This window comes from Mercenaria mercenaria, chromosome 1, assembly GCF_021730395.1.
Source record: "Mercenaria mercenaria strain notata chromosome 1, MADL_Memer_1, whole genome shotgun sequence".
Classification (NCBI taxonomy): Eukaryota; Metazoa; Mollusca; class Bivalvia; order Venerida; family Veneridae; genus Mercenaria; species Mercenaria mercenaria.
This window is the reverse complement of record NC_069361.1, coordinates 89,902,355-89,915,159: the sequence shown is the minus strand read 5'-3', so window position 1 is coordinate 89,915,159 and position 12,805 is coordinate 89,902,355. Positions and strand designations below refer to the sequence as shown.

General features: G+C 36.3%; 1 protein-coding gene across 3 annotated transcripts in view; it reads left to right on the top strand.

Moving 5' to 3' along the window:
- Positions 1–12,503, top strand: part of LOC123531081 (uncharacterized) — a 33,621-nt gene extending 21,118 nt beyond the window's left edge. For 2 of the 3 annotated variants that reach the window (XM_045311866.2, XM_045311874.2), the window contains exons 4-9: positions 445–660; positions 2,198–2,417; positions 3,801–3,935; positions 4,259–4,366; positions 5,004–5,140; positions 7,619–12,503. In XM_045311866.2, coding sequence (XP_045167801.2) covers positions 445–660; positions 2,198–2,417; positions 3,801–3,935; positions 4,259–4,366; positions 5,004–5,140; positions 7,619–7,692 — 890 coding nt within the window. In that variant the 3' untranslated portion in view covers positions 7,693–12,503. The remainder of the gene's footprint in view (positions 1–444; positions 661–2,197; positions 2,418–3,800; positions 3,936–4,258; positions 4,367–5,003; positions 5,141–7,618) is intronic. The other variant, XR_008365963.1, reaches the window with a different exon arrangement.
- Positions 12,504–12,805: the final 302 nt, after the last annotated feature.

Below are 12,805 nucleotides of genomic sequence, written 5' to 3'. Positions count from 1 at the left end.
AGGAAGGTAAAATCTGTCTTTCAAGTTTAGTGTCCAGAGCATAACTTAATATCCATTTAAGGTATTGACTTCAGTCTTTGCAATGTGTAGAGTACATGAAGTTGGTTGGTAGGTCAAAGATCAGGGTTATAAATTGAGCTAAAAATGTCAAATCTGACCTTTATATTTCCATTAAAAGTGTTTAATAAAAAATTGGCTTAAAACTTGGATATGGTTTTCTGTGTCTCATTATCCTCCTCCACCTAGGCACACCTCCCCATCCCCTACCCCATTCCAACACACACCCAAAGGAAAAAATTCTTTCAATTTCACTTCTCCTGATCTAAAACGTTAGGCATATATTGCCCCTTTTTATGGAGCTCTTGTTTGATAGATTGTTTGAATAAAAAACGGTTGATTATGTGACAGTTTCTCTGGACAGTAAATCATTTTTGAAAATTTCAGAGTATGTTAATGAACAGACACGTTTGAGGAATTTGAAAGTTGATACAGCTAGGAAACGTGGAGAATTACTGGAGTGTGGATGTTGCTTTGATGATGAGTGTTTGTTTGAAGAAATGGCAGCTTGTGCTGATGGTCACATTTTCTGTAAAGAGTGTATAAGGAGGTCAAGTGAGGCAGCAGTGGGCGAAGGAAAGACAAAATTTCAATGTCTCACAGGTAATCTGCTTATCAAAGTTATTTTCTCATTTTGCCATGTTTTGGGATTTAATAGTTAGAAGAGAAGCTGTTTTGTAGCGGATAATGTTGTTTCACCTAGACATGTTTGGATTTGAACCCCACTATAGCAAGCATGTTTTCCTGTGGTCAGGTTTTTTTGCAATTTGACCATGAAGGAGAGTGTATCTTTATAATCAACCTAGATAAGTTAACATAAATTAATTGCTTTACTGGTTCTTTATCTCGTACTTTAATACTTGCAACTTTGAGGTTTTCAAAAAACTGTTCTGGTAAGTCCTAAGTTAAAAAATTACTGTTGCTTGAAGAAATTGATCTTTAGCTCGACTATTCGAAGAATAGGGGAGCTATCCTACTCGCCCCGGCGTGAGCGTTAGCGTCACACAAATGTTAAAAGTTTGCATACCATCCCAAATATTTTCAAAGTCCATTGAGATATTGCTTTCATATTTTGCATACTCGTTTACCATCACAACCCCAGTCTGTGAAAAGGAGGAGGCAACTCTATCAAGCATTTTGACTGAATTATGGCCCCTTTTCGACTTAAAATAAATGTTAAAGTTTGCGTACCACCCCAAATATTTTCAAAGTCCATTGAGATATTGCTTTCATATTTTGCATACTTGTTTACCATCATGACCTCAGTCTGTATAAAGGAGGAGGCAACTCTATCAAGCATTTTGACTGAATTATGGCCCCTTTTCGACTTAGAATAAATGTTAAAGTTTGCATACCACCCCAAATATTTTTCGACTTAGAATATGCTTATTGTATTGTTAAAGTTTTACTCATAGCTTATATTATACTATCAAGCACTGAGAATAGTCGAGCGCGCTGTCCACTGACAGCTCTTGTTAAAAGAGCGAAGTAAATATGTATATTGCTTAAGTGAAACACTGTTAATTATGAAAATTCCTTTAGAAAGTGACAGATAACTGTTCTATTAATGTTTGATAGATGTATCTTACCGAGTTTTGAATTCTAGATCTAGTGCTAGGTCTACGGTATGACTGATTTTAGCTTATTATGCCCCCCTTCCAAGAAGGAGGGGTATATTGTTTTGCAGATTTCAGTAGGTCTGTCGGTCGGTCGGTCGGTATGTGGACCAATCCATTTCTGGATGATAACTCAAGAACGCTTGGGCCTAGGATCATGAAAGTTGATAGGGGGATTGGTCAAGACCAGCAGATGACCCCTATTGACCTTGAGATTACTAGGTCAGAGGTCAAGGTCACTTTGACCCAGAACAGTAGAACTTCTGTGTACAGTGACCAAATAATTTCTGTTCCTTGTGCAATTGCTGAATGCATCAAGGGGGGGGGGGACATTTTGTGTTTTTCAAGCTCTTGTTCCTCTTAGTATTCACTATTAAGTATTGCAAACAGTCATGGCATTAAACAGTGGCATGGAAATCCCAATATTTTTCCCCTGCATTAAAACTGAATTATTTTGCTGAACTGATCTATTTGCATTTCTAACATAGCTCCATTAAAAAACTTTGTCACAATGTGTATTACAGGTACATGTGAGTTAGAGTTCCCATTGACAGTGTTACAGGAGCTCCTTCCAGCCACCACTTTCTCTCTGGCTCTACGTAAGATGCAAGAGGAAGAACTCCGTCTGGCAGATATTCCTGACCTAGTTAGCTGCCCTTTCTGTTCCTTTGCAACTATCATTCCTAATGAGGAAGACAAGGTTTTCAAATGCCTGAATCCAGAGTGTTTGAAAGAATCATGCAGGTTGGCATTTGCGTGTATGTATGCAGTGTGTGTGTGTGAGAGAGGCTGTACTATGTGTATTTTATTTCATCTACCTTTTAGCTGAGAAATTGTCAAAGATGTTTTACAGGTTGTAGGAAAATTTCGTTCCCAGTAACATTACTTAGGGCCTGTGACCATGTGGTTAGGGTCACATACTTTGGAGTTGTTATGGGTACAAATTTTTGTTAGTTTGTGGAATTAAGTCTCCCCCAAAACATACTGTTTTTGCCCTGTCTGTACGTCCTTCCGTCCGTCCATCACATTTAATTTCCGATCAATAACTGGAGAACCCTTTGACCTATAACCTTCAAACTTCATAGGGTGGCAGGGCTTATGGAGTATATGGCCCATATTGTTTTTAGGTTCACTCCATCAAAGGTCAAGGTCACAGGGGCCTGAACATGGAAAACCATTTCCGATCAATAATCTGAGAACCACTTGACCCAGAATGTTGAAACCTTGCAGGATGATTGGTCATGCAAAGTAGATGACACCTATTGATATTGGGGTCACTCTGATAAAGGTCAAGGTCACAGGGACCTGAACATGGTAAACCATTTCCGATCAATAACTTGAGAACCACTTGGGCCAGAATGTTGGAACTTCATAGGTTGATTGATCATGCTGAGTAGATGACCCTTAATGATCTTTGGTTCAGACTAACAAAGGTCAAGGTCACAGGGACTTGAACATGGAAAACCATTTTCGATCAACAACTTGAGAGCCACTTGACCCAGATTGTTGAAACTTCATAGGATGATTGGACATGCAGAGTAAATGACCCCTATTGATTTTGGTGTCACTCTATTAAAGGTCAAGGTCACAGGGGCTTGAATATGGAAAACAATTTCCGATCAGTAACTTAAGAACCACTAGGCCCAGAATGTTGAAACTTAGTGGGATGATTGGAGATGCCAAGTAGATGATCCCTATTAAGCCAACCATCAGTGTCTCTTTGACTTTTGCTCCTGTCCCCTATTGACTTCTTGTCTATAAGACTTTGCATTTTGGGAGACATGCGCTTTTCTACAAAAGCATCTTCTAGGTTTTTTTTGTGGGGAAGCCATCAATTAGTTTACACAAGGTTGGTGGCTCTACCCAGGTGTTCACCAGTACCTTGTTTCTTACCCCACCATCAAAAGTAAGCAAATTGTGATCTGTTGTGTACTGGTAATTGGAACAGTCAGACTTAAAACCTGACAAAATGTAAACATTGTGTTTCTTTTTTTGTGCACATGAACACGTGAAATAATTTTTAAGAACTCACTGTTCAAGAAAAAACAGCTGTTTAAAATAGTTCTTTTTTTTTTTGTTTTTTCCAGTAAGAAAAATGCTGCATGAGGTTTTTATCTTCTTATTTAGACTGTGTAAGGAGCCTAATCATATTCCACTTAGATGTAATGAGGTGGAAAAACAAGGAGCCACCAATATGAGAACATACATAGAAACAAAAGTTTCAGAGGCCATGCTACGGATCTGTCCAAGGTGTAAAAAAAGGTACTTTCATCTCAAGTTGATGCTGATTGATACTTGGCTTTGTTATATTCATTTTTTTAAATGACATGGAAGGGCTGACTTTAGATACATAAATCAATATCCTATTTCCTAAAGCATTTATAAAACTAGACTGTTACTCTTATGACCAGAACAAAAGAAGAAGAATATGGCTGCAGGCTCTTGCAATTATAATGTTTACCTTGATGCAAAGTTATAATTTCTCCGATAACATTAAACTATTTTGAGAGTATTTTATGTTGAGGTAGTTTGTCATGCATAAAAGCTGATAGTTTATGACATCTTGATCTTTTGATAAACATCAGGTTCTACAAACTGGCTGGTTGTAACAAAATGACTTGTACATGTGGAACTACAATGTGTTATGTCTGCAGGAAACCAAATATTGATTATGAACACTTTGATAGTGGCAGGTAAGTACTTTATGGCTTGACCTGAGGAAGGTCATAAGAGCTGTTGCTATACTCCAGCATTTGCAACGTGTGTAGACACCTTGTTAACAATTCTGATCAAGCTCATATCTTTGTATGTACTCACGTGCATCACCCATATTAATACCAGTTGAATGGCATAGATTCCTTAACTCTTGCTGCTATTTTGAAGAAGCTCTGCCCCTTTTTAGCTTGGGTTTGAGGAATATTGGTATGAGCACTTTAATAATCAGAAAGACCATTATGTCAGTTTAAATCATCATAGAAATACATTTTCAAGTGATTTAGCACCTTAAAGTAGATTGAAAATGTAACTTTTGTGTTTATAGCTGTTTTTCAACGTTATTTAGGCATGTAAGGATGGACAATTATCCTTATCAGTGTTTCTGGACTTTGCAATAGTACTTACATGTTCTCAACAAGTAATTGAAAACTTGCCTACATAAATCTTTAGGTGAACATCAAAGAACTTCAGACACATAATTGTCACAGAGAACATACACCTTGCCTTGGAACTAAACTGGCAGTTTCTCAGTTCGTAGTGTGTTCTACCTACAGAGCTAATGGGGTCAGTATATTTAATATAAATTCCATTTTGATTGCTTTGTGTATATTTCAGTTGCTCTATAGATTCTGATGTTAATGCTCTGCATGACCACGAGATGACAGAAGCAGCCAATAAGGCAAAAGAGGAATATTTACGAGACCATCCTGATCAGGACCCAGACCTTGATACAGACGCATTGATCAATAAATGTAAGATGCTGTCCTTTAGATTAAAGTTTTCAAATGTTTTGCAGATGGATTTGCTGCACCCCTTTTAATTAAAAATAGATAAAAAAACCCTTTAAAACACTGTTGAGAATTGATTTTCACTCAACTTGGTCTGTACTTTTGCACAATAGTTTCTCAGATTTATTAAAATGGTTCCTCTTGGCCCCTTTTAGGGATTGCCAGTGCTAGAAATACACTAACCTTTAGAAGTTGTAAACCACATGATGTGTCTTCAGAAAACATTCTTTGTAGCATCCTTGCATGGACCTGCCTGAATTTTGTTTAAATGGTCCAACTTGGCACCCTTTTCGGGGCTGCCAGAGCTAAAATACAAAAATCTTCAAACAACTTTTCATGATCCTGTTTGATAGATCTATTTGCGGACTATAATAAATACAGCATCCATTCGTTTGTTTTTTCTTCACAATTTCGTGTCTGGTCTGTATTTTTGTCATTCATCAAAGGATTTTAATAATACTTGACACAAATATTTCCCATAATGATACAACATGTTATATACTAGACCCAGACCCTTAGCTCAAAGGTTACGGTCACACTTACAGGTCATCAGAGCTTTTTAGCTCACCTTGAGCCCTGTAAACTATTATAGATATTATATTGCCTGGTCATTACTTCCTTCACTTTTTTAGCTCACCTGTCACAAAGTGACAAGGTGAGCTTTTGTGATCGCGCGGTGTCCGTCGTCCGTCCGTGCGTCCGTGCGTCCGTAAACTTTTGCTTGTGACCACTCTAGAGGTCACATTTTTCATGGGATCTTTATGAAAGTTGGTCAGAATGTTCATCTTGATGATATCTAGGTCAAGTTCGAAACTGGGTCACGTGACCTCAAAAACTAGGTCAGTAGGTCTAAAAATAGAAAAACCTTGTGACCTCTCTAGAGGCCATATATTTCATAAGATCTTCATGAAAATTGGTCAGAATGTTCACCTTGATGATATCTAGGTCAAGTTCGAAACTGGGTCACGTGGTTTCAAAAACTAGGTCGGTAGGTCTAAAAATAGAAAAACCTTGTGACCTCTCTAGAGGCCATATTTTTCATGAGATCTTCATGAATATTGGTCAGAATGTTTACCTTGATGATATCTAGGTCAAGTTCGAAACTGGGTCACATAGGGTCAAAAACTAGGTCATTAGGTCTAAATATAGAAAAACCTTGTGACCTCTCTAGAGGCCATATTTCTCAATGGATCTTCATGAAAATTGGTCAGAATGTTCACCTTGATGAAATCTAGGTAAAGTTCGAAACTGGGTCACATGGGGTTAAAAACTAGGTCAGTAGATCTAAAAATAGAAAAACCTTGTGACCTCTCTAGAGGCCATATTTTTCATGAGATCTTCATGAATATTGGTCAGAATGTTCACCTTGATGATATCTAGGTCAAGTTCGAAACTGGGTCATGTGGGGTCAAAAACTAGGTCAGTAGATCTAAAAATAGAAAAACCTTGTGACCTCTCTAGAGGCCATATTTCTCAATGGATCTTCATGAAAATTGGTCAGAATGTTCACCTTGATGATATCTAGGTCAAGTTCGAAACTGGGTCACGTGCGGTCAAAAACTAGGTCAGTAGGTCTAAAAATAGGAAAACCTTGTGACCTCTCTAGAGGCGATATTTTTCAATGGATGTTCATGAAAATTGGTCAGAGTGTTTATCTTGAAGATATCTAGGTCAAGTTCGAAACTGGGTCACGTGGGGTTAAAAACTAGGTCAGTAGATCTAAAAATAGAAAAACCTTGTGACCTCTCTAGAGGCCATATTTTTCATGAGATCTTCATGATTATTGGTCAGAATGTTCACCTTGATGATATCTAAGTCAAGTTTGAAACTGGGTCACGTGGGGTTAAAAAACTAGGTCAGTAGATCTAAAAATAGAAAAAACCTTGTGACCTCTCTAGAGGCCATATTTCTCAACGGATCTTCATGAAAATTGGTGAGAATGTTCAGCTTGATGATATCTAGGTCAGGTTTGTAACTGGGTCATGTGCGGTTAAAAACTAGGTCAGTTGGTCGAAAAATAGAAAAACCTTGTGACCTCTCTAGAGGCCATATTTTTCACGAGATCTTTATGAAAATTGGTGAGAATGTTCACCTTGATGATATCTAGGTCAAGTTTAAAAGTGGGTCACGTGCCTTCAAAAACTAGGCCATTAGGTTAAATAATAGAAAAACCTTGTGACCTCTCTAGAGGCCATATTTTTCAATGGATCTTCATGTAAATTGGTCAGAATTTTTTATCTTGATGATATCTAGGTCACATGTGCTCAAAAACTAGGTCACTGTGTCAAATAATAGAAATAATGACGTCATACTCAGTTCAACACTGGGTCATGTGGGGATAGGTGAGCGATTCAGGACCATCATGGTCCTCTTGTTTAAGGTTGCAGGAATATGTAGGAAAAATGACTGAACACTTTGGATATTGTTGTTGATATTTTTCAGTAAAAGGAGCATGGGAAGGTGAGAGAGAGGATGGATATGGAGATGAAGAAGATGATTATGATGATGAGTGGTAACAGTTGTGTGAGATAATTTGGATATTTATTTCTATAAAAACATAGAAAATGTTCGAACAATCAGCAACAGTGTTGTAATATACCTGTGGGACTTAACATTTGTGTTGTGTCTGTGATAATATCTGTGACTGTTCTTTCGTTCAGCGGACTCAGGTAGGATCTTACCAACATTAATGGAATATGATGGATAAATTATATGGTGCAGCATCTCTCAAGTAAACACAGCTGGGAAGGCAAAATTGTATTTGTTGTACACACTTTGTTGTTCTGTAAAGTTTGAATAACTTAGAATCTTATACAATAAGAAACAAACAGTCCTCCTTCATGGAGCAGTGTTTGCTGTTTTGAGGTGTCATTGACAGCAGTTATATTTTCTGAGCATGTTGTTATCTAATAAGGTAACATGATATGAGCGGATGCGCAGGCTGGTCTAGATCCATGCTGGTCGCAAAGCCATTATGTTGGTTTTCTCATGGCGCGGCTCATATTATATAAGTTAGTTATTATTCTGTAAATCCACAAAGTTACAAAGTGATATTGAAGGAAATAAGTCAGTGTGGAAAAAAAAATGAAGAGAAAAAGGAATAGTAAATATGAGGAATGAATTGTGGGCTTGGTAAAAATAGGTTGGATTGTTTGAAGTATGTGCGAAGGCTGAGTGCTTTTAACCTCCACACATTTTAAACAGTCCATGTGATTTATATTCTGATGTTAACTACATAACCACAATTTATTCCTTAACTGAAAGTACATATCACTTTGTAAGATATCTTGATGTTTCATTACATACATAGACACAATTAAAACTTTTGTAGATTAATGTGTCTGACAGTGCTGTCTTTCAAGTGACCTTTTATCATATATTTTCAGGATTTAAACATCATTATCATTCAGTGTGTTTTCATCCATCATATTCCATCACTGTTGCAGCTATTTCTTTACTTGATTTTAATGCAATTTGCATGTTTTGTTCTTGTTTCATGAAATCACATTGTTAACTAACACTGTTGTTAATAATTGTTAATTGTAAGGAATGATTGTCTTTAAGTTTTAATGCAACATTATAAATATATTGGTTCTTTTAAGTGTTTTACTGCCATGAACTTTATTATTATCAGAGTGCAGATTAATTTTGTTTGAATAAGATACTAATGAAATAATTATGTTTATACATCTTTTTAGCTCACCTGTCACAAAGTGACAAGGTGAGCTTTTGTGATCGCGTGGCGTCCGTCGTCAGTGCGTGCGTGCGTGCGTAAACTTTTGCTTGTGACCACTCTAGAGGTCACATTTTTCACGGGATCTTTATGAAAGTTGGTCTGAATATTCATCTTGATGATATTTAGGTCAAGTTCGAAACTGGGTCACGTGCAATCAAAAACTAGGTCAGTAGATCTAAAAATAGAAAAACCTTGTGACCTCTCTAGAGGCCATATTTTTCATGAGATCTTCATGAAAATTTGTCAGAATGTTCACCTTGATGATATCTAGGTCAAGTTCGAAACTGGATCACGTGGGGTCAAAAACTAGGTCAGTAGGTCTAAAAATAGAAAAACCTTGTGACCTCTCTAGAGGCCATATTTCTCAATGGATCTTCATGAAAATTGGTCCGAACGTTCACCTTGATGATATCTAGGTCAAGTTCGAAACTGGGTCACGTGGGGTCAAAAACTAGGTCAGTAGATCTAAAAATAGAAAAACCTTGTGACCTCTCTAGGGGCCATATTTTTCATACGATCTTCATGAAAATTGATCAGAATGTTCAACTTGATGATATCTAGGTCAGGTTTGAAACTTGGTCACGTGGGGTCAAAAACTAGGTCAGTAGGTCTAAAAATAGAAAAACCTTGTGACCTCTCTAGAGGCCATATTTCTCAATGGATCTTCATGAAAATTAGTCAGAATGTTCACCTTGATGATATCTAGGTCAAGTTCGAAACTGGGTCACGTGGGGTCAAAAACTAGGTCAGTAGATCTAAAAATAGAAAAACCTTGTGACCTCTCTAGAGGCCATATTTTTCATGAGATCTTCATGAAAATTGGTCAGAATGTTTACCTTGATGATATCTAGGTCAAGTTCGAAACTGGGTCACGTGGGGTCAAAAACTAGGTCAGTAGGTCTAAAAATAGAAAAACCTTGTGACCTCTCTAGAGGCCATATTTCTCAATAGATCTTCATGAAAATTGGTCAGAATGTTAACCTTGATGGTATCTAGGTCAAGTTTGAAACTGGGTCACGTGCGGTCAAAAACTAGGTCAGTAGGTCTGAAAATAGAAAAACTTTGTGACCTCTCTAGAGGCCATATTTTTCATAGGATCTTTATGAAAATTGGTCAGAATGTTCACCTTGATGATATCTAGGTCAGGTTCGAAACTTGGTCACGTGCGGTCAATAACTAGGTCAGTAGATCTAAAAATAGAAAAACCTTGTGACCTCTCTAGAGGCCATATTTTTCAAGAGATCTTGATGAAGATTGGTCAGAATGTTCATCTTGATGATATCTAGGTCAAATTCAAAACTGGGTCATGTGCGGTCAAAAACTAGGTCAGTAGGTCAAAAAATAGAAAATTCTTGTGATGTCTCTAGAGGCCATATTTCTCACTGGATCTTCATGAAAGTTGGTGCGAATGTTCAGCTTGATGATATCTAGGTCAGATTCATAACTGGGACATGTGCGGTCAAAAACTAGGTCAGTAGGTCAAAAAATAGAAAAACCTTGTGACCTCTCTAGAGGCCATATTTTTCACGAGATCTTCATGAAAATTAGTGAGAATGTTCACCTTGATGATATCTAGGTCAAGTTCAAAAGAGGGTCACGTACCTTCGAAAATTAGGTCAATAGGTCAAATAATAGAAAAACCTTGTGACCTCTCTAGAGACCATATTTTTCAATGGATCTTCATGAAAATTGGTCAGAAGTTTTTATCTTGATGATATCTAGGTCACATATGCTCAAAAACTAGGTCACTTTGTCAAATAATAGAAATAACGACGTCATACTCAGTTCAACACTGGGTCATGTGGAGTTAGGTGAGCGATTCAGGACCATCATGGTCCTCTTGTTTATCTGTATTTTTCTTAATGGCTATAGGTAGTTAGATTGTTTAAAGAATATACAAGTTTTAATAGAGGAATATGCAAAAGTTCAATAGGGGATTAAGAAATTCAACATATATATCCAGGAAAGAACAAGTGCATACTTGTACTAGTAAATATGTAATCTGCTTATAACATAGGCATTATTTTTAAAGATGATATTTAAATTTTCTTGTTTTCTTCAGAGTAAGTCTATAAACCCCGTCTTAAGATAGCTTTTTACATGTTGACACACATTATATGACATCACAGGTGACATACCGGGTATGAAGCTAAGTTGACTTTATAGAGGAAAGTTACATTCACTTTATCATTTATCAAAAAGAGTTTTTAAAATACTTGTCTGGTAAAGTTCTATATTTCATAGACATCTATAAAGGTGTTTTCTGTACTTTTGATTTAGCATGTGATATATTTTTTTTATATATATTTTATGCCCCCTCCCTCAGCCCTCTCTTAGAAGAAAGAGGGTATATTGTTTTGCAAAGTGTTTGTCAGTCCGTAGGTCTGTCTCTCATTCCATCTGTGGTATACCATTTGACTAGAGAATGTTTGGTCTCACAATGGTCAAACTTCATAGGATGATTACTAGTACTTGTGGTCAGTAGATGACCTCTATTTTTGTGGGGTCAGTAGGTCAAAGTTTAAAGGTGGCAGTGACTGTGAGACTTTAAACGGTTTCGGCTGAATAATTAATGTTTTGGTCTACATTCAGGCAACTTCATAAGATGAAAACCTGTGGTCAGCAGATGCCTCTGACAGGCCATCATGGAGGGCATATGTGTTTTACTAACAGCACTTGTTTTTCTGTTGATTTTCAGCGAGAGTGGGGGAGGGGAAATAATACCATGACAGTGAAATAATTGTTTTACCCATGTTTAATTGTAAAATGGTAAGAATATATTTGATTGCCTATTTATTGGGAAATTTTTGCTATATTACAAGAATCATTTATGATGAAATGTCTTTCTGGTAAGCCTTTCTAAATTCCTGTTTTCATTTTTCTTTTTTTCACTTCTTCAAGATACCTTGAAATCTTTATATCAGTGGTAGGCTTCAAAATTGAATCTCAGTGAATTAGTATAGCTCCAGTTAATTGGTCTGAAATGTTAATAAGTTCATATCTTTTTTGCTGTTTTGCCAAAACCATGTAATTTTATGTCAAAGAAATTAAGTGAGTTCACACTATTGACATGATTTTTACTAAAACAGATAGAAAGGGAAAAAATAGATCAAACTGCTCACATTAGTTAAGTGTTAAAGAATACTCGTTCAAAACTGAATGCATCATGTTTGGCGCAATGTCATATTTTTGATGTTACGTTAGTATGATAACATGTTTCAAATACAGAAGATGTTAGCCTAATAAACTTTGTCAGTACAATGCAAAGAAAAATGTTATTTTGAAGTTCCAGAAGAAAAAGTTAGGATGTGATAAAAAGAATCTTACATCATTCTGTATCTTTCCAGATTCAATTTATAAAATGATAAAATGCTCCAAATGGGCAGCACAGAGCATTTTATTATTTTGTAGGATCCTGCATTGATTATGAAATTGGGAATTTAGAAGGCATGTTCATAATTTTACAAGAAGAGTTTTTTACTTGAATGGTTGAAACATGATAGTTTGATGTGGATGAGTTTTATTTAAGAAAAAAAATAGACTTAGTGGAATGTGATATGTGAATCAATACAATTACACTTTTAAAATTTACTTTTGTATTTGTAATGTAATAGACATAAGTAGCATTTAAAAAATGGTTGTGTTATAGGTATTCACTCAGATTAGTCAATTTCACCACAAAAGTATACTCTTAATATGAAAACATATAAACAAAGTTCTAGTAATCTTCATAGTTCCTTATGGACAGTAATATTATATAACAAGCAGAAAAAGCAGACCTCCAAATAGCAGTATGTGAAATTACATAAGTAGAAAACACTACATTCAATGCTGGATATGAACATTTACAATTGGAGCTATAAAGGGAGGTAATCTAAAACAGTGGATTTAGT